This window comes from Rhipicephalus sanguineus, chromosome 9 (genome assembly GCF_013339695.2).
Source record: "Rhipicephalus sanguineus isolate Rsan-2018 chromosome 9, BIME_Rsan_1.4, whole genome shotgun sequence".
Classification (NCBI taxonomy): domain Eukaryota; kingdom Metazoa; phylum Arthropoda; class Arachnida; order Ixodida; family Ixodidae; genus Rhipicephalus; species Rhipicephalus sanguineus.
Genome location: NC_051184.2, coordinates 17,344,897 through 17,370,165, shown reverse-complemented (window position 1 = coordinate 17,370,165; position 25,269 = coordinate 17,344,897). Strand labels below are relative to the sequence as shown.

Sequence of the window (25,269 nt, the reverse complement as noted above, 5' to 3'; positions counted from 1 at the left end):
GGGGTCGAGTTCGCAGGCGATGATCGGACGCTGATAGCCCTTCTTTTGCGCCCCGATCGCGACGCCTTCTTCGTTTTGCTCTTCTTCGGGCCATCGCTCGCTCGATCGCTGACGACGACCACGACAGCGGACGAAAGAGCACGCGTGCGGTCGAGCTCTATCCGAGCTCCAGTCGCGGAGGTATCATATCGTCCACATAACGCCGTTGCCGCGGTGTAGTTTCTCCGCAACGATCATCAAGGCGTCATCATGGCGACGAGAATTATCGTGCTATCTGGACTCTTCCCTGAATGTCGCTTTCTTCCGTAATGCCTCGAGGGAAATTGTAAGGCACGTTCTAATGAATAAAATGGTCCCCCAGTTACACATGTATGAGCAAGTTATGAGGTTGGGAACCCAAATCTGTGGCCTGATCCGACGAGTAGCCACACGACACCGCGGTATGCAGGAGGCCGATACGTGCCGTCTGACGCAGGTTTTCCAGGTCAGTCGCATCGTGTACAACTTCTCATACTACCAGGGGTATTATTTCTTTAGTCGTGGAGGCGATCAGCTGGCGCGCTTCGGGGCCTGTCCTGACTTGTATCCGACTATAGGCCATGCGTTGTTGCATTGCTGTCGCAGGAGGAATCTCCAGCGCAACACAAGTAACACCCGCATCTATGGAAAAAACTTTCGAGCGTAAAGATGCGTGCCTGACAAAGAAAGGCCACCTACAGCACACTCCTTGGTGTCAAGTTGACAGCGGGCTCCGGAACTGTCACCAGCGCGTTTCGGACACGGCCCGTAGGCAGCCTTGGGCTTTCCCCGTGGGTGCATCGGCCGACCGATAGCACGGCCGGCACCGCACCGCATCGGGGCGGTGCCTTTCGCCCACGCGGGACATTTACTCATTCATTCTTGTCTTACTGTAAGCAATACGGCTCTCCAAGGAACGTTTGACGGGCCCGCCATAATGGACTACGCCACGCTTAGTCCGTAAGCACCGTGTCCAGCGGATTGTCAATTTTGGCCTCTATTTCTTTACCTCGCACTCTTTAATACGTGATTACCACCCCCAATCATCTAAATGGGGGCGTCAATTCTGCCCCAAACCTGTACTCTGTCTCGGACCTTTCCCGCGCACGGTTATCGCGACGCATGTTTTGCAACGACAATGGCGACCAAGCACTCCTGATGTTACCATTAAAATAACTGTTTACTTCCAACCTCTACCCCGGAAAGCCTGGAACCAATGGCAGGCCTTCGCGAGAAGCGCGTCATCGCTTCATTTTCATTTCTGCATCCGTTGCGGAGCTCGTTTTCTCGGACTCGACCAGGGTTAGAATTTGCGGTTAGAATTTTCCTCTCCCCCCCCCCCCCCTAAATGGAGAACCCTGCAAACGCCCACGAATAACGCTGTCATTGTGCACTACTTGTAACAACGTCTTCTACCTTCGCCCGCTTTGAATCGAATCGAAAGCAGAGCGATCTTACAGAAACTGGAAATGGTCGACTTGAGAAGCACACGTCGTCAGCGGCGATATCGCTCTCGCGCATCCCAGCAGTGAAGCGAGATGCGCGAGGGTCACAAGAAAGGGCATTGAACAGGTTGGCCACGCAGTTGGCGAAGCGCAAACCGCCTAACCGACCAGGCGGTATGTCCACAAAGAAAGAAAAGGACCGCGAATAAAAACCTCCAGCGCGGATTTTGAACGGGTTTCGCTGGAAGCTCGACGCTGCCTTCTTGAACTTTCTTCTTTAACGAAATCACATCTTGTGTTTCGCATTAGCTTCAGAGACGCTAAATCGAAAAACAATTTTCCTCGCTTTAGTAAATTACTCTTTCACGATACCAAAAACCACCACTCTTGCCGCGAGAAAACGCGCGCAAAAAAACAAAAAAACAAAAAAGAAGTGGCGCACCACCTCTAAGTTCCCACACCAACTCACCGTGACGTCATAGATTTTGATGGCTTCTGCTACTGCCTACGTTAACCCTCATCGGTAAAAATTTAAAAACGAATTACAGTGCGTGCTAAGGGAGCCAAGGACTTAAAATAGAAAGATTTATTAAATTTTATTGGGCCACTGTCAACAAAGTACGAAAAAACAAAGGAAATGCGCGTGACGTTAACCAGGTACTGGAATTTTAGCGCGAAAAAAAAAAACAAAAACTTCGACCATTATTTTCTCTAATAACCTAAAGCTACGATGGCGAAATCAGCGGCAACTGAGTTCCCTTAGAAAACTTATCCGTCTAAACTATTCTTGCTTCCATTTACCGTTTGGGAAAAGAAGCGCACTTGTGTGAGTGTTGGCACTCTTGACGGCAAATAACCTACCGGCTCACATGCCATGTTTAGTTACTGCAGCAAACGCGGGCGAAAGGGGACACAAGGAGGACACTGCTCCTGGTTAGTCTGTGGTGCGTTCACTGCGTTGCCCAAGCATATAATTCAATCAGATGAAATATATAGGCACCTTTATATTGCTACGATCGAGCTAATAATACAATAATTGTTGAGGTTTTACGTCCCAAAACCACGATATGATTACGAGAGACGCCGTGAAAGGCAGTAGGAGAAAAAAGTTAATGCGAAGACGGAGTCTACCAAGGAAATTACAACAAACTCGACGCCGTCTGACGTTTTCCCTGGCAATACTGAACAACTACACTCTTAAAAAAAAAGTTAGTAAAAAGGTTGTAACTGCAAACAAATAGGTAGTAACTGCAGCGGTTACTAACTGTTTTGGACCGTTACTAACCTTTTGCTACCTGTTTACTACCTACGTTAGTAAACAGTTACTACCTGCAACCGTTGCTAACTTTTTCCTACCTGTTTACTACCTACGTTAGTAACTGCAAGCAAATAGGTAGTAACTGCAGCCGTTACTAACTTTCATCGACCGTTACTACCTTTTTCCTACCTGGCCGTTAACTACTTAATCGAAAATTGTAGTTAATACCTACTGTGTTAATTTATAACTGCAATCGTCTCGACACATCATTTTTAATCGAAAACTGGTGAAGAAAATGTCCATGGAACAAGAAAAAAAATACAAGTTCTCTTTTTAAAATTACGCAACCGCTATTTCTAAGCATCGTTCTGCTATTCTGAAAACGGAGGAGCAAAATTTATTGCACTGTAAGCAAGTGCTATACGCGTTTTAGTACACAATATCAATTCCAACAAACCAGCATGACAGGCGGATGTGAAAGGACCACAGGTGGTCAAAATTAATCGGGAGTCTATACGGCGCGTATCGTAATCATATTGTGGTTTTGGCACGTAAAATCCCAGAAATGATAATTATTAGCTTTTTACTGTCTATGGACTAGCACAGGAATTCACTGAAATGCACTGAGGCTATGTTAGTGGACTTAGTACCGTGTCTCGGCCGCTGTACATAATGCTTTATTGCGGCAGTTTTATAGCAAATAGACAGGACATATTGTTTCTTTTAATACGGTTGATTAAAAGTCTTGTGCTACGTCCCAAAGCACACATAATCCGGTAGTAGGGTGTGGTACTTTAGCGTCACATTTTTTTATAATTCATCGTGAAACACAGGTGCTCACCGGTACCAGTCGTGCATCTCGAATGTAGGGGCTATAAATACCTCGGGAGTCGCTTAGTAAGTACTGTCGCGTAGTGAACTTGTTGTTGCATCTGTGTATTCGTCTAGTTCATGACACTGCACGGAAGATTACCCGAAGATGTATCGTAGTGTGCCATTATAAATTTGATCACTGTTAATAATGTGGCAAAATGAACACGTTAGTATCGGTTACTACCTTTTTTTTTTACAACCTTTATTTTACTACCTGTGGTTAGTAACGGCTAGGGTAGTAACAGCTATTAATTGCTGTTAGTAACGGCAAAGGTAGTAACAGTTACCACCCTTGCCGTTACTAACTGCACTTACTAACAGGGTAGTAACATATGTGACAAGCCGTTACAACCCCAAAGTTAGCAAGTACTACTACCTTTTTTTTTTTAAGAGTGTAGACGTTACTTCTCTTTAGTAAAACTTGTTGTTGGGCTAGTTGGTGTTATTTCTTGTTACTTCTCTTGGATGGCATACAAAGTGGATACAAAATGGATGGCATACAAAGGTCATGAAAGCAATTAGTCGCAAGGCTTGTAATCCGTAATACCCTGCACATAAACTAACGAAAACGCGATGCAGTGCACGAAAGGGTTCGCGTACAGCGGTAACAGACGTCCTTGACAGGCAGCAGAGACGCGGAAGCTATGAATGGCGGCGCTTTCAGTACGGTGAGGTCACGTGTGGGCCGTGTACTCCACCGTCGCTATCACCACGGCTCGTCCATTCGCGGCAGAAAGTGCACGCCATTGAGGTGGCGTCGACAGAGAGCCTATCAACAGGGCAGAGCGACACTTTCGGCGTCGAAACCAAAGAGAGAGGCACGAACGCGAGGCGAAAAGAAGATTGCGACTCATTAGGCATTCCGGCACGTCTAAACGAGAAGGGCCGGAGACGCACCCTTCCTCCTTGCCCTCTTTTTTTTTTTCCTACCTCGAACCACATTCTACTTCTTCCTCCGTTCAGGACAGGAAGAAGCAGCCAGGGCAGGCACAATCAGACGCAGGAAGGCAACAACTAATCGGCTACAGAAAACTCCGCGCCAGGGGGACTTCATCCGCGCCGAAAAGACAAATAAATATATAAAAAGCAGCAGCAGCAGCACTCAACACACCACCAACCATCGCTACCCTCGCAACACCATCCTCTCCCTCATCCCCCTTTCTCAGCGGCCCATTCCTGTCACGGCGGGGGGTGTCAGAGGAAGCCAGAGGGCGAAGAGAGCGAGCAGTGCTACGGTGGCGCTGGTGGCGTACGCGACGAAAGTACGAGCTGAGGAAGCTGGAGCATCGCTAGCGACGTCAGCGCTACCAAAAGAAAGTGAGCGCCGTCGTCGAGAGGTAAAAGAGCAGACGCGAAAAAGAGACGGGCACGAAGAGAGCGTGCGACAGGTATCAGCGGTCGGCTTTACCCGGAGGCGGCGGAGCACCCGATCATCGGCAGATACCACCACTACTACCGCCGAGGGACGAGATAAATGACATCCGAACCAGATGAGAGAGAGAGAGATCCGCTCAGACTCCTTTTCTCTCGGAGGGAGAGCTCTCCCCCTCTGTCTGTGTACTCGTGAGAACGAAGACGTGCGGCAAAACGGCATCTATGCGTGTGACCACCACGAGCTCCTGTTTTCCGAGCGCGGGCGTCGTGGGCTTTCACCTTTCACTGGTGGTGTCACTCTCTCCCCCCCCCCCCCCCGCCCTCTTTCGTTTCACACTGCCCCTCCCCCCTCCCCTCCTCGCTACTTTTCTTAGTTCAACGCAATCTCTCGCGCTACTACACGACGAACGTAAAACACTTATTAGCGAAAGAAATGCCCGTCCGACATACCCATTTGAATCTCTCGCCCAAATAGTGCCGTAGCTGACGCGACAGATAACAGATTTCACGAATACCGGTTCTTCTTGAGCGAATGTGCGTAAATTGTTCCCGTGGACCAACCTCGTTCGGCTAGGAACGCAATGTAATAACAAACAGCTAACAAAGAAGACCTGTTACGTTTGTGCTGTTATGCCTATGAACTATGCATCACCAACTAGCCTGCCAGCAGATGTTACTAGAGTAACCAGCACCATCGTGAACAGACGGGTCCGACGGATAGAAAACCGTCCGTCGCTCTGCATCTTTACTATCCTGCTAGATCGACACCGATCACGATACATCAGCTACCTCGTATTTCAGTAAATTCAGTACTTCGTTCTAGCGTTCCCTTATAACCACTATTCGAAGCACGTAGCTACCGCACGCAGTAATGAGCAAAAATGGCCAGCTGTGCGGGGAATAGGAAAGCGCGGCGGTAACTGCGTAATCGGAAGTGCTGGAAGTGAAATAACACTCCTGTGTTCCTTCGGTGCCGTTACCGCGAAGCAACCATCACCACAACAAAAACTTTTTGACAGAACAAATAATAACAATACTAATGATTTGCCGTAAAGCTGCCTGTGACAGAGCGTATTGTCGTGGAGTGCCTCAAGAGCACTAAATAAATAAATAAATAAATAAATAAATAAATAAATAAATAAATAAATAAATAAATAAATAAATAAAAGACAAGTGAAATCCGGGGTCTCACGTCAGAGCCGCGATATGATTATGAGGCAGGCCGTAGTAAGGGATTCAGCACAATTTTCTGATCACGACGGCTTTCACTGACGTGCAGCGAAATCCAAGTACACGGGTGCTGCTGCATTTCGCCTCCGGCGAAATGCAGCCGACGTGGGCGGGAATAGAACTCGCGTGTTCGGGCTTAGCGGCGCTATCCGGCATGTTCATCTTCAACCATACTTGAAACCATTCCGTATTATCAGTAAACACGTGTTGTCTCTTTGTATTTACTTCGTTACACGTTTTACCAACCCTGCCATAGGCCGAGAAGGGGCACGGAATATCGTGAAGCAAATAAGGCTCCTGGATGCTGCGCCCCGCGCGGTGGTGGTCTTGCTGTTATGGCGCTCGACATGCTGATCCGAAGGTCGCGGGATCGAATCTCGGCATAGACGGCCGCATTTCGATGAAGGCGAAGTGCTAGAGGCCCGTGTACTTAGATTTAGGTGCACGTTGAAAAACCCAAGGTAGTCGAAATTTCCGGAGCCCTCCACTACGGTGTCTCTCAAAACCATATTTACAGAGTCTGTCAAAACCCCAACAGTTATTATTATTACTAGATATCGCACATTGCACTGGCAAGTGTGTGCAGCAGCCGCTGCCTTTTGTTCTTTTTTATCCCCTACGAACCGAGTACACATGGCAGTCTCGAACCGCGGGGCGCAATGGGAGGCGGCCATGCTCAGCCACGACCTCACAGATCAACTGTGGACCATACGGCACGCCGAGGCAGCCGCCTGTGTCCAAGGACTCGAGGCCGTCACCTAGGCCGGGATGCTTGCCGCCCCATCCCGCCCAATACCGCCAAACATAAAGTTTTCACTCACTCGCTCCCACTAATCGTCGTTTATATTGGGGTCCGATAATGTCTCTCCTTACCTCACCACCACGGTTATGGCGCTCGTCTGCTGACCCGGAGGTCGCGGGATCAAATCCCGGCCGCATTTTCGATGGAGACGAAAATTCTTGGGGCCCGTGTATTTAGGTGCACGTTAAAGAACCCCAGGTGGTTCTTTAACGTGACGCCGAAATGGAGCCCTCCATTACGGCGTCCCTCATAATCATATCGTGGTTTTGGGACGTCAAACCCCAACGATCATCATCTTCTTCTTACCTCCACCGTACTTACTTTTTTTTTTTTCGCTTATTTCTCTTCTTCTTCGCGTCGCAGAAAAGGGTTCGACGAAAAAAGAAGGGAAATTCGTACAAAGAGCGCGACAGCAGCAGCAGCAGCGAACCGCGCCACAAACGCGCGCAAGGTTCATCAGCCGCATTTGGACGGGACGAAATGCGGCGAGTACTTAGCGCGTCGCGCGCTAAATACGCGGCAGCGAGCAAGAGCGGCGTGCTCTTCCACGTTTGCCAGAAAATGTAAGCGCGCATGCTCGCGCGCCTACAACGAGGGAAACAGATGGAAGAAACAAATCCGGTAGGGAATTTCGTGTATCCAGCAGGTGCAGCACGGCGACACGACGCCAATCGATCGCGCCATTAGTCCAGCTAGCCCCGATAGAAAATAAAGAAGTCCGTATAGTATCAAGCATCCATATCGCAAGATCTCTGAGGCCGTGCATGCCTTACGACATGAAAATCGAAACGAAATGTATCGCCATGAACTTGGCAAGAAAGAGAAGCAGCAGAAAAAAAAATCAGTGATTTCTTTTTTTTTTCTTAACCGATGCTTCTGTCACGTGGTTGTGACGGTGAAGGAGGTGGCAGTCGGACTGTTCGAGACGAAACTCTTCATTTCGGCGATTTGGTGCCCAGGAAAGGAAAAGTCAAAGTATAGTATGTACAAGCAATACATGCTGCACACTGATACCGCCGATCACAGTCGTCGGCCGTCACTTTTTGCGGGTGAAACCCCATCACATCAAAATAACGAAACAAGGGCGCGTGGCCCTATTTAAGGAACACTGTAACAATTTTCGTAGTTTCGCGAAAGAAAGAAATGAAGAAAACTCAGAATTGTTTTATCCGCTAAACGTTATTCCTGGCGATGATGGAACAAGATCAAATCGATGTAGATAAGGTGGTTCATGGTCGCGAGATGGCGGCACCTGTTGCAAACCGGAGACGGCGCCAAGCGGTCTGCAGCGGCGGCGTTCAGCGGAGCGGAAAAGGACGGAGGGTGCGGCGGCGGCCGAAAGTGCGCGAATCTTATCGGGCAACGGGATCGAATACCGAAAATCACTCGAGCGCCTCATCCGAACAAATCCCCCGAACAGCTGACAATGTAACTGCCGCGCACGGTCGCTCCTCTGTTATGCGAAATTCCGCTTACACAGAAAGGAGTCACGTGACTCATTCCGTATAGTACGGTTGCTGGTGCACGAACAATGGCACCGTGTAACGTTACGCCGTCGCAGCAGGACTCGCTGTTGTGACTGGGGCGTGACGTCAATCATCATTTTACTCTTAACGGGGCCCATCGACATTTTTTGAAAATGGTCAGAAAACGCTGCCCATCGGTAGTCGAGGATCCTGTGAGCATATGAGCCAAACATTATTGCGCAGCACGTGACAGGGAAATTACAATGAGATTTCAAAGGCAGCTAGAAATCGCTCTCTCTTCTCTCGAGAAAGGTACCATATACCCAAATGAACTGCTTCGCGTACCCAAAAGACCCGGCCACTGGGTGATTTGAACATCGTAGGCTGCACAGTTACCGCGCGCGCGTTCAAAGAAGACAAGAAAAGAAAGTGCTCTTTGAGCCACCCCCCCTCCCCTGTGTCGCTTTTAGCGCGATCTCTGTAACTCCGCTCGTACCTGACGAATTCTAAAAATTTTTGCGACAGTCGATTCATCAGGCAATAAAATCCAATACTGAAGTTATTTCATGATTACTTGGAAAAGTGTTGCATTAAGGGTCCCAGGTTACCTACACAGGGGGCGATGCATGATCACAGAACCGCACATGGTCACTAATCTAAAGAATAATGCATAAAGAAAAGTGGCACGGTCCGTCACGCATTCGCCTAAGACGACTCGAAGGCGAACGCCATCCGGTGTGGCTATTTTTACCGCGCACTTCACGTCAAGCCAACGCGGCTTTTTTTATTTTTGTTTAGTGCCGCGAACGCCGCTCATACGAAGTGAGCGCGCGGGTGATCATGTGACTTTTCGTAGATTTTGAGTCTACACCGGCTTTTCGCTCAAGGTCACGTTCGCATGACACACGTAAGGCTTCCGCCATAATAATACAAAACAAGTAACAATGCAAGGCATTGCAATAGTTCTGTCAGAAAATGTTATCGGCAAAATATTGACAGCTTACCTTACCGTGAAACCAATGAAAACAGGGTCTAGAAAGAACACTTTATCAGTCTAAAACACAGGTCGGCAAACTCACTGATAAGTCGACTCCCTCAAGCTCGGACTGACCCGTGAGTATGAGTACGAGAAAGCCCGGCTTAGCAATAATTGTTGCAATAATTGTTGGCGAGTCTCACTCAGAACACGAACAGCTGAGCAGTATTTTTGTGAGTATGTGTCCTAATAGGCACTAAGCAAGGTTTTTTTCGTTCTTTCAGCGAGTCTTAGCGAGTTCCATTTCTTTTCCCGGCCTGCAGTATAAACTAACTTGTCGGTTATGTTTAGCGTCTCGTGGATGTGTAAAACATAACCGTGGAACAAAAAACAAGTTCAGAATCGGCGTCCTCATTTCAGTCATTCTGGAGGTCAGCATCGATGTGTTTCTTGAAACTTGAAACCAAATCCCCTAGAGAAATGACCCATATAAGAATGAGATATGAGACGCTTTGCTCACCCCCCCCCCCCCCTCCTCCAACCTTCTTCGGTATCCCGGCCCATCGGGAGGGAGACCAAATTTCGTAACTGCGGCCCGCTACCTGAGGTGAGTTTGAGATCCCTGAACTAGACTATCGCCACCTACGCCTCCGGTACAACCTGTCATACCATGAACAAACTCTACGTTTACTGACGCAAACAGCAGCCTTCGATGCAGTGCACGAATTTGATGAGATGTGGCACACATTCGGCAGCTGTTTGCAACGCGGAACGGAGTGCCTGTTTACAGCTTTCGCTGTCAGTGAATGTGTTCCGGGCGCGATTTATCGCTTCCCGCCGACACCCAATAAAAACCCCGCAAGCATAAAGCGCTCGCAGCGCCACTTATCTCCTCTTTACCCTCGCCGTTCTCGACGAGATCAGCCGTTCCGAATCGCCGCTCAGAAAAAAATAAACTACAGAGAAAGAATTTATTGGCCGGACGGAGTCACGCGAGGGCAATGCACGAACAGAGAGAGATATATATGCGTGACGTAGGCAGAAATAAAAAGGCAGCAATGAAGACTGAACGAAACGAAAGAAAAAAACGGATAGGGAGGGGTAAGACGTTATTAGCGGTTGAATCATGTGCAACGCAGGTAAGGCTGCGTTTCGCTCTCCGCCGAGTCACGTGGATAACGCGTGGGTCGCCGATTTGTCATAAGAAATCCCAGGCATGGCGGAGTCGAACATCTCGTTGTTTTTTGTTTGTTTTTTTGGCTAACGAAATCACGAACGCAGTGAGAGCACGCCGTAAGTAACGATGACGCTAGAAGCGGAGGCAGTCAAGAGGAACCATTTTCCAAAGAACTCCTCCGGGACACACCGTCCAACTCGAGCGATAGACGAACACTGGCTCGAGCAGCGGAACTCAACGTAATATAATAATTGCTGGGGTTTTACGCCCCAAAGCCACGATATGATTACGAGGGACACCGTAGTGGAGAGCTCGGGAAATTTCGGCCACCTGGTGTTCTGTAACGCGCACCTAGGTACATCGGGTCCCTCTGGCATTTCGTCTCCATCGAAATGCGGCGGGACTGAAAACGAGGGACAAAGTGCAGTGCTCGCGCGCTGTCTTCTTTTTGGCCCTCGATTTCAGCTCGAACGTTAGCTATGGGCCAACTAGCTCCGGTGAATACCGTTTTGACGATAGACGAACTCGGGGAAGACCGGTGCAGTGCTCGCGCGCTTGGAAATGTGACATCACATTGATGTCCGTGACGCCGCAGTGGTCGCCGACGTCAGACGAGTTACCGGTGCATGAATTATGCGACCCATCCATCGGGAACGAGCAGCGATTCCACTGTGTACCGCAAATGATGCGACGTAAGCGCAGTGTCTGTACTGCCCACCAAGGCACAGCCCCGCAGGCTTTCCTCCCCTCCCCTACAGGCCATGGAGCAATTATTCGGAGCAGCACGAGTCGTGCGTGCCTGCTGCAGTAGAATTCCGGAAACGAGTGAGCACGTCGCAATGGAATGTCAATAAATTCAAACACAAAGCACCGCAGGAAACGCCCACCTTTTAGAAGCGCAGTGCTTCATAGTGGCGGACGTATTAACCTGTCATTGAGTCGGAACCAGCAAAACTGACTACGCGTTCATCATCAAAACTTATTCATCGGAACAAAAGACCTGAAAAGAAAGCACCTTGTATTTTGTTGCGCGTAATAAACTTTCAATATGAAGTGGAGATCATCGAGTCATTTGGAGTACTGGTTGATCGGAATCCTTAAGAACACAACTAATTGTGCAATTCAGATGTAGAGGTTTTTATAAGGGGAAAAAAAAAGATCAAGGAGAGATCAATATGCTAGGGGCGAGATGTAACAAAACCTGATCAGCTCAAACAGGATATGTGAGAACTTGCCGCGACCCGTCTGAAAAGCTGACTCCGCAGAAGACGCGTCAAACGCCGTGAACGCCGAACGGGCAATACATACGCGAACGTCTACGGCGAAAATCCGCCATTGGAAATAGGCGAAAGCGGACGACCTCCCTTTCTTCGTCCCGTCTTTATTGCGCCGTTTTTCTAGTGGTGACCTCCGCCGCTTGCTTTGTCGATCTCCACAGCATTACTGCACACACCTCTAACAACCCCCACTCCTCCCCCCACCAGCCCCAGACATTCCTTACCGACCCTCTCCCCCCATCTTACAGACAGGCGATCTTCCACACCCTCCTGAGTTCTGGTACCTCCCCCCCCCCCCCCCCCCCCAGACGTATCCAAATTTTGGATAAACCCCTGACACTAGTCCAAAACCAGAGACGGATAGAAAGAGGCCTGCGTGCCGGACACAAGTGGACAGTTCCCGACCATTCCTCCAACGAAAGCGACGCGCGCACGCACCACGCCTCTTCGCGTCGCCACGCGCACGCCGGAACGGTTCTGCCCCGCCGCTGCCGATGACGTAACGCGGCGAGCGTAGAAGCAGCAGCGTAGCGCGCGCGCGCAGCTCGTTCACGCGAGCGTAGCTGGCGCGTATCATCGCCCGCCAAGAAGGGAGCGACGCGCGCGATTCCGGAGCAGCAGCAGCAGCAATGCGCGCGTCCCTTCTCTCTTCCCTCGCAGAAAAAAAAAATAAAAAGGCGTCTCACACTGCAACCCCTGCAACGCCCCTCACCAGGCGCCAGGCTGGTTACGTCCGACCGGCCAAGCGGGGCGCCCAAAAGCGCTCCTCTTCCTCGGCGCCTTTTTGCTCGCCGTGGGAGGAGCGAGTCGACCCTCTCTCGCGCCCTCGCTCGAGGTCGCCAAACTCGCACTGGCTCGGGCAACACGTGCGACTTTTTGGTCGGGTGGGAAATCGGTGTACGCCAGATGAACCGACCGTGAAAGACAGCGCGCTGATAGGCGGTGCGAAGTTGCTGGCTGGCTCAATCACTTACTAATCAATTTATTAGAGTTCCAAATGAATCAACAATGTATTGCTTGTCTACTATTTTACCCACATTCATTTACTCGTCTACATTTTTACCCGTGCAGTCAAACATTGGAGCCTTCAGACAACTGATGAACAATCCGATTTAAGATGAATGAGTGGCAGGCAATGACTGACTAATCTATTCATTGGTTGATGGGCTGACTTGGCAAAATATCTCGTGCCTTTTACTCTTCTTCCTGCTCATCTGTAAAGTGGAAATAGTTGCAAGAAGAGTGCGCACAATAGTGACAATGAATGGAATGACATGTGCGAGTACAAAATCACGATGGCTGATGACTGCAGGGAGCCTGCCAGTAGATATGACCATGAATGAGATTCAGAACAACTGACATTACGGTGAGAATGCAAAAGATGACTGACACAGTGTAAAAGGGGAACAAGTGAGTGCAAGCAGATGGTACTGTCGTGTGAGAACAGGAAACAGGAATGTTTTGATACGACTGAGTTGAGCAAGCAGAAATGGTTGAGTTCCACTATGTTTAACTACCAACAACTGCCCTGCACGTACACAAGCTTCATGAGTGTGAACGCTGTACAAGAGCTGACACTGCACCATCCGAGCGAATGAGAGCAATCTTTGATCATGCCTATGTATGCGATGCACAATGCACTCTGTTATAATAGTAAGAAGCTACTCAGGATGCGCAAAGCTACTCAGGATGACAAAGAAAGCAAGTAAGCAACAATCTTTTTTCCAACAGTGCACTACACGCGTGTACACCCAAATGCACACCCAATGAAAAGAGAAACAAACATGATATTTTTCTCAACTCAACCAACGCTGTGCCAATTCAATGCCTCACTCACCCTTAGTGAACAATGAAGTTAGTTCTGTGCTGACAAGTTACTGTGACCGCTGAGCTAGCGATAGCAACATAACAATGCAAGTGCTTTGAGAAACCAGCATAAAAAATTTAGTGAAAAAGCATTAAGTGGCAAAGTGTGTGACTGCACCAGTAGGCCCCAACTTGACAAATATTCTGTTTCAAAAATAATTACAGATTACATCTATTCAGTGTGTTGATAATCGTCATTAAATAACATCCACCCCGTCTTCCTCCATCGCCTTCTTCCTCCTGATAAGAGCAGCCAGCCTCAAAAGACGTGTTGCCCTGTCAAGACCTTCAGCTGACATTCAGCACGGCTATATACATTTCGATGATGCTATGTATAGTACAAGAAAGTAACAAGACATATTCGCAGAGCACAGAAAGGCCCATTTCCCTGACACACGGCACGAATGCAATGTTTATCCGGAGCAGACAAGTGTGACGCCTCTTGGCAGGTGTTGCCGTTCAGCTAGACAAGCATGTGTCAAGATGAAGCAAAATGGATATGCCTGTCTCATGTTACGCAGGAAGATGTGCGAAGTTGTGGATAGTGCGTCAGACACAAGGTTAGACAGGTTCACAATTCAAAACTATTCCATGTCCCTCAGCAGGACCATAAATTCGAGCTGATAAAAAGCAAAACAGAGCAGCCACGACAAAAAAAAAGCATCCCCTCATAGGGGTGACTCATTACCATTACTCAAAAAGGCAATTAAGATAGAAAACTGAGCTAGTCGGTTTGTGTTCATGATGTAGTTTGTGCAGTGCTCACAAAAAACCCGAACAGGAAACACACAGGTAAAGGCGCTGACCCTTACCTGGTTAAATGAGGGAAAAAAGAAAATAAAAAAGAAACCTGGCTGTTCGTCCATTTTCCTGTGGACAAATGTATACAGGCCGTGTAAATGTGAGGCTAAGCGAGCGTAAGTGATCTCTGGTTCGAACCAAGCCATCACATTTAGCAGTTCACTGCCATAAGTGTGGATGTACAACACATTTTAGTGACATCATATTATCAAAGCACGGAGTATGGCACGCATGCGAGCTAATCGAAGCCTTCCACACCCAAAGGAAAGGGGACGGCTGCGTCAGTCAACTGTCAATGCAGATATGGGACAAACTACCAATCTTTGATCAGCACATGCAGTTGCCTAAGATGAGACAGCATGATGCGCCGAGCTTGTATTTCTGACTGGAATGTTCTAATCTGGAGGTTCCACGCGTGTTATAGATTATGGACAGATTTCTTCCGTGTTCTTTTTTCCCAAATAAAATTCAGCTGAAAGTCAGTGTCTCTACCCACGTGTTTCTTTTTCGTCCTTTTTGTGAGCACTACACAAACCACATCATGAAGGCAGTTAGGGATGCAGAATCATAGAAAAAACCTAACAACATTACTACCTACTTCACTGAAAAACTTGGGACACACTGAAACTGTGGTGTAACCTGTGTGAAGACCTGCGACAAGCGGTACATAAAAAGCACGTCCCACCTACTGCTTATTCCTGCAACACGCTTTTAAAGCCCTAGGGCTTTTAAGGATAAGAGGGTGATATTAAAAGAATGGCCAATTAATCTGCAGTGCAGAATAATAAGACTTTTGAAATGCTGGAAGTGCAAAGACAGGCAGGAAACATAAGCAGATTTTAGGGTGATGTATTTCTATCGGCTTCAACGGTTTATATAACACAAACCACGAGTTTAAATAAGTAATTATATAGGCTTTCACGTGCAAAAATTGCAGTACACATGTGAAGTGTGCAACAGTGAGGAACTCTGGATTAATTTGCCCACCTTTGGTTCTTTAATGTGCACCTAAATGCAAGCACACAAGCATTTTTTTGCATTTCACCTTTCCTTTAAATATGGTCATTGTAGGTGGGAATAGAACAGAGAGCTCTGCACTAAGCAGCATGATGCCACATTCACTCAAACCCATGTGACTGGAAAATGCATAAAATAGAAAAAATATATAGATAATGAATTTTATGACGTCCACCCCAACCCCGTTGAAAAGGGATGCGTCTAATATCCATTTATCCAGGCATAAAATAAATGTTTATAATGAAAACAGCACGATATAATCATGCAAGGTGGAGAGAATGAAAAGGCTGCATCTGTCTCTCTTCCTAGTCTCCATGTGTTTGCACTGCTTCCATTCTAAGTAAAATGCATGAACTAGACCAACTGCAAACTCTCTTGAAGCAAAATGAGAATAATTAGCTCTACAGGAGGCGCAACTTGTCAGCAGCAACAAGAAACGGGAGCGTGAACCAGGAAGTATCACCGTTGTACTATGCGCAGTAACATAAAAACCTCACAAATAAAAACGGGGGGAGCACACCATGCTGTACAAGCAATCAAAAGCACTCGTTTAGCAGAACATAACAGCTAACACAAAGTCCCGTCAGCCAAAACTCATGCAAACAAGAAAGGCAGAATGGAAACGACACAGCGCACATTTGTGAAAACCCCGGCACCATACGTCTGCACGCAGGCCTCATACACCAGCTGTTACAACATGCACGCAGCGCTGACAATACAGAAACTTGCCGGGCCAATGCCTACAGCTGCTGTTGTACCTCTTCCCCAAGCCCTCCATCCTAGCTGCAAGCCCTACACTATGCCCATGTAGGACAGGAAACGTTCATGTTAGACATTCTAAAAAACATAAGCAAGCACTTATATCCCCCCCCCCCCAACATGGCGTTGAAATACTAACAATAATAACGTACACAGCAAAGGCGAAATATGTAGCAGTAATAAAAATCGAAATGTGCAACAAAGCGATTATCTGTGTCAGCGCACAATGGGTTCCAAGTAAGATAAGAATGCTGCCCTAGTTTTATCATGGGGAAAGATTTCACCCCCATGACAAGCTATACCCATGTGGCCCGATTCATAAGAAGACAACACAGAATAGACGAGAAGAATATACAATGACAAGGCGCAATAACAGGGTGGCGCAACGAGAAAAAGTCTCAAAAGAGTTAGCGGTGCCATGTAGTCATAAAATAACTGAAGCTGCAATTGAAATAGCAGTAACGTGCTTGTCACAAACAGATCGCGATTTCACATCGCTAAAAAGATTTCGAATTACTACTTGCTGCGCAAGCCAAAGAAGCACAGAACAGTGGCGTAGCCGGGGAGGGGGGGGGCACACCGGGCCCATGACCCCCCCCCCCCCAAAAAAAAAAAAAACTTTTTTTTTGCCATAGCATATAGAGCACAAAATTACACTCGACCACAACTTCCTGCCTGGCCCTCACTTCAGATCAAGGAGGTGGCCCCCTCCCCCTGAAAAAAATTTCTGGCTACGCCCCTGGCACAGAAGCAGCATGAAATAAACGCTTAAAACTATGATATTAGAACTGCAAATTGGGCTACTTGGTGAGGATTCATTGTGGTCGTAGCACGACAAACGTAAACAAAACAGCACAGAACCACACAGGACAGGCCTCAAAAACAAGTGGTTCTGGGTTTTAGTAAAAGTAGCCTGTGGAATTAATTCGCTTAACTGTTTAGCTGTTAGTGTGCATGACTAAGAGGGCATAGAGCCTTCCGAAACCTGGTTATGTCATCCAACGAAGCGCATGAAACTTCAGAGAAACAGCTCGTGCTAAGCACAGCAAGAGCTATTTATTAAAGCTATTAATTTCAACTCATTAGTTATAACTGCTGTATACTGGCAACATCCACACTGCACTCAAGAAATGAACACAGGATACAAGTGATACTCAAATATGATGCTCAACTTCTTAATCTTTCTCTCCGCAGGAAAGTGTCTCGTTTATCGTTATTTTATAAGATTTTTCATAATCCACATCTGAAGAATGAACTTATTAGTGAGCCATCTTATTTGTCTGGTCGTACTAACCACTCTCATGAAGTTGAAGACCCTTTTTGTCATACTAACTGCATTTCCGACTCTTTCATGCCCAGAACAGTCAAAGAATGAAACCACCTGCCCACCACCATCGTCACTCCTCCAAGTCTCTCTGCATTTAAATCCGCAGTTGAAGGGTACTGTTTGAACTAGCTGCTAACAAATATACATTGTTTGTTTAAACTAACATTCCCTTCTGTAATGCGTTTTGGCATTGAAGGTATCGAAATAAATAAATAAACTAGGCAACAGCAACAAAGCATATCACATTCGTCTCTCAAATCAAGAATGTTAAATGCCTCCATCCATACTGCCTTTTGAGTCAACACTTGTATGACAAAGATCTGACGTAAAACCAGGGTCATTCTACGATCAATGGCAGAGTTGAAAGTGTTCTTTTCCAGCGCAGACTGAACAATCGAACAGACAAGACAGAGCGTCACAAACTCAAGAGGACATTCCAAGCTATAACATAGTGTATGGTTATGTCTTGCATATGGTATCTTTCTGCACCGGACTGTCTAATGGAAGGAATTCAAAAGTATTGTGGTGATATCCTTGCTTCTTAGCTGCTGCTTTACTTGGGCATCTCTGGGTAGCAACTTCCAGCTTCCACGATGCCTGGTTAGTGTTTTCTAATTAGACCAAAAATTAAGTCCCGTCAAGTCACCCGCTGCCTCATTTTCATTCAGTGGCCAGGTCATGTCCACAATATACATACCTGAAAAGAATGGAGCACACAAATGCAGAGGTTTGCAAGCTTACCTGAGTTGTTAGGCTCTGAAATCCAAATTTACGCTGAAAGAGGCGCACAAACTGTGACACGTATGCTCCCTCCCAGAGGCCCCGGATGGCTTCAGACGGATTCCCATCTGGAAAAGAGACAGAATAAGGAGACGTCAGCGGCCCCTGATCTTGAATGCAGCCGAGTTGATACGCCAAGTTTGCAAGTTTGTCACCATAAATCTTCAGTGTATTTCAGAAAGTTCACAATTTAAAGGGACACTAAAGAAAAAAGGGCAACATTTTTTTGAAGTTATCATTTCACACCATGACATCATAAATTTTGCAGTCTGCTTAGGCCTGAATAATTCTTTATTAGCGAAAATGACTTACATTTTGCTTTAAAGGAGATAAAAACTTAACATAGCAAGTTACAGAAAATTTGACTGAGCCAATGTGACCACCGTACAGAAGACTTTAAAATCCATGACTGGACATTTACATGCTGAATTTTAGTGCGAAACAAAAATGAAACTATGATCTTCCTTTTCTCTTCTAATCATGAACCTATTGCTACATGTAGGCTGCTGGAATGCATATTGTCGACGTGCGTGTTCGCCCGACGAAGAGGACGAAGATCGCTCACTGCTCGAGCTCGGAGCCGGACTGGTCAGCGCTGCAACCACTATTGAAAATATACCTCGTAAATAGCCTACTGTGCAAGCGACTCGTCACTCGCATAACACTATGATGGTAAATTAATTAAGAGTTCTCAAAGAATAATTTAACAGTCTAACCTGATTTAGTGCTACACTTTAGTGTCCCTTTACGAGGCCCCTAAACCACCTTTGATATTTCAACATTTAACATTTCAATTAAACATGCACATCAAGTTCAGAATATTGTCACGACCATCAATGCCAAATATGGCAGCGCTACGAATCTCTCTACAGAATACAGAGATCAAATACTGTCCCTGCAGTCTTCCGCAAGATATGATTTTGTCACCATTTTGAATTATGCTCACAGTACAACACATAAATGGAGAATAACAGCATGCATGGGACCAGCCATTATTCATAATCAAGTACAGGTTATGGAAGAGGCATATGCTGCAATATCACTTGCTTATTTAAGGAGGGTTGCTCGTGTTCACCAAAAAGTTATTGGGCACTCTCTCAGTTTTGTGGAAGAAAAAGAAAATGAAGGGCTGAACTGCGTGAAACAAAGGAGGGAGTAGTAGTGACAAGCACTACAGCTTTACAGAGCTCACGTAGTCATCCCGACATTTCGGGAATTCAAAAGAGGAACGCTGAAGCAACACCTCATCACTTGGCAGCAAATAGTGCACTTTCAAGAAGTATTAGATATCCTGTGTTTGTTCGCTTCTACTTCCTACACATTTGTGATGCATAAAACTGATGCTGTGTTGAACCTGGAACTTCCCATCTAAATGGAAAACTGTTTAGGAACAGGCACTTGTTGTAGGAATTGTTATGTATAGGGGTGGTCATAAGTTCCCAGGTCCCAGTGCCATAGGATTACAGGGGTGGGCCTGGGAACTTTTGACCACTCCTGTACATACAAGTAGCTTGTCAATGATGTGCCCCAACGTGTAACCCCATGGTAAACATGGCAAAAACATCTGGTGTCTTCAACATTACAAAACTGTGTGTGCCTTCATTTCTTCCCGAGTACACAGAACTACACAGGTGGACAGATCAAGGCACTCAACAGCTTGGCAAAATGGAACCAACAAGGTTCCTTGAGATCAATGCTTGAAAACAGTGGCTCAATGCCAAAGATCAAGGTAAAGCGAGTGCCGACTGGCCTCCGAGAATCCTGAAACCCAACAAAGACATTTCATGCGATGCAGTGGATCATGAAGGCAATGAAAGAGAAGCAGGGTCACCATTCCCCCTTTTATCACTGCACACACAGTCAAAAACTGACAAAATGAACATGATCATAAAAAATCATTATATACACCAAGAATAAATAAATACCTTTTGATGCTTATGTCAGCACATAATAGATATATGCGCATAACCAATTCTGGTTTTATTAAAGGTATGCTTGTGCCACATGTGACTTCACTAAATAACAAGGTTCGAACTAAAGACCCCCATATGTGAGTGACGGTACTTGCAGCACTTGACTGCACAGTATGAAAAAGCACCCCTAAAAGTTGGTTTAGGTTTGTTTCTTCCTCAAGTGTTTTACCAAACAAGTTTCAGAAAATAGAACCCATGCATTTAAGATGCTATTTACAGATTCGTGATCTGGTTCTAACTATCTGAAATCTACTATTCAAATCCATGAACTCAAACAGCAATGCAAATGAAGAACCACATTTAATTCGTGAGAGTATATTCAACTGCACAGCTGCTAGTATGACTTGCAATAGAAATGTCTTCCAACGAATTTTTACAGATCAAGTGATGCATCATTACTGCATTATACGCAACCAGTCACAATCACCATCAATGGACAGAATGGCGATTAGCTTTACAAGACGGCCCAGGGACATACTGAACACGGAAATCATCAAGTGCTTCAAGGTTAACCCTTTTAATAAATGTCTACATGGGTATTGTTGGTCATTCTACAATTTCAGGTTGAGTTTTGTTCACGTAAGACATCACCAAGGTATGGCCTGTATGCTGCATGGGGCCAGAATGCTGTCCCCTCAAATTACTTTTCGAATTTCACAAGAAATTTTTGTGCCATGTCAGCACAAAATAAATTTTGATGTACTTCTACATGTTTGAGCTGTGTTAAACGAGAAAAAGCCCTTAAAACTCCCTTGGTCAAGTCTTTAGTTCTCTTAACCATTACTTATTAGCTATCAACCAGTCCCGAGCAGATACCCTCCAGTGCTCATGACATCGCATTGAGATCGTGCACAAGCGTCAAGCCCACCTCAATTTTAAGTCCATTTCTGGCTTACCAAAACGCTCACTGTACTATGACTGAGCTCAGCACTTCACAACAATTTACCTGGCCAGGTTAACAGCTTTATTCAGCATCCCTATAACACAGATAAAACAGTATCAGTGTTTTCGTTGCACAATATTGATTACAAATGAGATGCACCTTAGTTCCTACCAGCAGGAATTGAAACCATGTGCTTCATCTCTGTGAAGCAAAACTGTGCGTTTCACAAGTTTTTCCTTTTGAGTCGGCCCCACAAGAACACTTACTACCTAAGCTTGGTTTTAAGTGTTGCAGGTGCTGTCCATTATGACTGATGTGAAATGCTATTCTTCCTCTGCCCATTCTTAGGGCATCCAACACCTTCATTTCAATATTTGTCACCTTTCAGTAATGACAATTGTGAAAAGGGTGGAATCTGGTAAGCAATTACAGAGACAAGCCCCACTCGCACAGTCAGGCACAATCACTATAAATATGCATGACAGCTACTTGAAGTACTCAAATGATAGCACAGATATATAAAACCTTTAGATGTGCCCGCGGCATCTCTATTAATATAATTCAACACAAACGAAGCTTCTGTAAACGACAGTTTATTAAAAGTTGAGCAACTTCTGGATATGTAGCATTTTCTACACCTTTAAGCACCTGTTGTATGTTTTTAGATACTTTCATGTTTGTCGTACACAAATAAGAATTTCTGTGATGCCACCAGTATGTGCTGAAGTTGGATATAGAAATCATCAGAACACAGATGTAATGTAAATTTCCTAGTGCTCTCAGGTATATGAACAATCCAGAGCCCATTTATGGCAACATTACAGAAGTACTGAAGAAGTCTACATGCAAAAGTCCCTTGTTTTCATTTTTACAATGCACATTTCATTTGACAGCAGATGTGCCTGAACTATCCTTACATGGAACTTGTGTACTTTGTGGTCTCATGTTTTGAAGTTTTTTGTATACCTTTTAGAAAGACAATGCATTTTATAAACATCAAGACTCCAAAAATGTTGCTAAAGGGTTCCAAATGACTTCGGTAACATGAACAACCTATATGGCAAGTACGCAAAATAATGACAAAGCTACTCGTATGATCATGGCCATGAAAATACATGAATATGTAATATGGCAAGATATCGGATATTCATTGCTATCTAACAATGACAGAAATATAATAATTTCTGGGGCTTCACGTGCACTCCGTAGTGGGGATTGTTGGAATAACTTTAATTACCTGGAGTTCTTTAATGTGCACCTAAATCTTAGTACAGTTGGCGTCAAAAGTTTAGGAACCACTAGGTCTGAGCAAAATTTGAATTTCCCAGCAATTTGCGAACATATTAGGTTGAACTGCACAGTACATGTTGGTAGCGCATTGTAGAACATGCCGGAAATCTAAATCCAATGCTGCCTGCCAAAGCAGCGGGAACATTGAGCTTTTTCTTGTGTCTCGTGGTTTTTAAAAACTGACATTAAACAGAATCATGTGTATCAAAGAAGGCTAGGAAGGCGTAACGTAACAATGCTATTCCTTCTTGCACTCTATCAGAGGTTCACAGTGATGCTCAAGCCATATTCGCAATGGGTTCGGCCAGTTGTGAATGGTGGACAGGAAAAGCATGGAAGCAGGAGAAAGGAAACCTTATATTATACCAGCTCTCAGGTCCTCCATGAGGCAAACCCAAACATGGCCAGCAATTTGAAAAATAGGTTAATTTCTCTGCACCTGAATTTCCTCACGTGCTCAAATAACCTTCAGGTGTCAGCCACTTGCAGCAAATGCCAAGCAGAAGTCTAGAACGGGGCAACAACTCACGTTGTGTTTGCAAGATGATGTTTTAAACTGCTGAAGTTGCAAAGGTAACTCTTCGAACCTAAAAACTTCTGGGTAATGCCATCATACAACACTTTCGCAAACTAGGGTGCCTTAGAACTACTGAAACTAACTTGGAAGGCTAAATGAGACTTTCCTACAGCTCAGTGAAGCTGAAACGCTAAAGCATTAACCGCCCTCCAAAACATGCCACATCATACTTGTTCGCATGACTGGGTAGGCTGTATGTTTAACATCGCAAGTGCGCGGCGTGGTCAGCGCTGAAAAAGTCACGTTACTGCGTCGCAACGAAAACTCGGTCGCTGTGAGGTCGACTCCGGTGCCACTGCTGCACATACGCACGGACATGTCACGTCCAACACATTCCAAAAGCAGCTGACACGTGACCAGCGTCCTTCGCGGGATACAAACGTCCAATTTTGAGCTGGTACGATCGCACTGGCAAGCGCGGTACAAGTCAACGCACACGTATTCCCATTTCGGGTTTCACCTGGTCACCGCGCGGGCTCATAGAAGCACCGGACCTTGCAAAACGCATTTTTTGGTGTGTAGTACGTTCACTGCAGAAAAACAAAGAAAACTGCCGAGACGACGGCGCATCAAGTAGTGTGGGCAGTATGCGCGCGTATGCTAACGCGCGTGCGCGCACTTTCGGGGTTTCGCGTGAAACTAGCGGCCGCAATGTGCACGAAGGCCTGCTGTAAACAAAACGCGTGAGGTGCCTAGCCCGTGAGTGGGGGTGAGGGGGGGTTGAAAACGCGGCGGCATTTCGCTTCGCGGCCGGAGGTGGGGGGCCACGACGAACCCACGAACCTGAAGCACCCGGCGGCCACCACTATTGTCCGATCGAGATCAATTTCCCCGCTCTCCCCTGCCACCCCACTTGTGATACCATGCCCGAAAGCGTGCGGTCAAGAAGAGATACAGAAGAGTGCTGACCTTGTGTTTTGAACTTCCTTGGCATCTTCTCCGAAAGTCACCTAAGCGCGGTGCACAGTTCCTCTGAATCACTGATCGGGACATCCATGCTTGATCAGTCATGTTGTTGCCATGTGATTTTGGGCAGCGCTTTCGGGAGATGAGCGATTGTGAGTCCACCGAATGAGACGAGACACTCACGAAGCAGAAGCGGTGGTTTGTGGTGGGATGCAGCAAAAGAAACAAACAAAAAAACAACAGCCGAACGAAACACTGGCTATTTCCCCCAGCCGCAAATGGCGCGAACGGGCGCGTTGACTTGAGTTTTCATCACACGTTCAACGCACGGGCCGCTCACACACACACAGGCTCGTGCGGAAGGCAGGGCGCGCGATTTCGCGGCGGTTCACGGGCGCCCGAGCACAGCCGAAGCACACGCTAGCAGCACGGCACCACACACAGCAGCGGCCGATCCGCGACAGGCAACCAACCCATGGCGGCCCCGACGGTTTGCTGTCGAACGTCGCGACGGCTAGTCGATGATCGACGCTGCTTCATCGCCGCTCGCAGTCCCGGCGGGCCGTCACCTTGTCGTCTCCCGGTTGAAGACGGTGCACGCGATCTCGTCGGCGGTCATTGCGAAGCATCCCACGAGGAACGATTATTTCGGGATCGCAGCGTTTTAGGCCTACCGCGATAGCTCTCCCTTACCTGGCCGAAAAGTAGGCAAGAAAGGCACTTTCTGGCGTCTCGCAGCCGCGCGTACCGGTGGCGCCATCCGGCGCCTCCTTTGAGAAACTCCAGCCTCTTTTTCTTTTTGTTCACGCCTTCTCTCTCTTTTCTCACTCGTCCGTTCGCTCTCTTTCGTCCGCGCGTTTTTATTACGGCGCAGTTCTTGCGGCTTTCTGTCCATGGAACAGCGGTCTCAAGTTTATGAATATTAACGCAGAACAAAACACTCCTAACATGGAGAAATAAATGTTTGATAGTCCAGGGGCGTATCCCAAATTTGTTTTCGGGGTGGAGGGTTCAACTACCATTCATGTATGATGTCGACCGTGCGTGTGCTTGTATGCGTATACGTGTATATATACACATGCAAAGTTGAAAATATTCGGAGGGGAGGGGGGTAAAGTGTAAAGCAACAGCAGAGGCGTAGCCAGAAATTTTTTTCGGGGGGGGGGGGGGGGGGGGTTCATTCATACATTATGT

The 25,269-nt window shown here is 46.7% G+C and overlaps 1 protein-coding gene across 2 annotated transcripts in view; it reads right to left on the bottom strand.

Annotated features, from left to right (window-relative positions):
* The window catches only part of LOC119404669 (collagen alpha-1(I) chain), a 134,586-nt gene extending 109,787 nt beyond the window's left edge, over positions 1 to 24,799 (bottom strand). For both annotated transcript variants that reach the window (XM_037671265.2, XM_049418960.1), the window contains exons 1-2: positions 24,079 to 24,799; positions 18,408 to 18,514 (exon numbers count right to left, since the gene is read on the bottom strand). In XM_037671265.2, coding sequence (XP_037527193.1) covers positions 18,408 to 18,514; positions 24,079 to 24,103 — 132 coding nt within the window. In that variant the 5' untranslated portion in view covers positions 24,104 to 24,799. The remainder of the gene's footprint in view (positions 1 to 18,407; positions 18,515 to 24,078) is intronic.
* Positions 24,800 to 25,269: the final 470 nt, after the last annotated feature.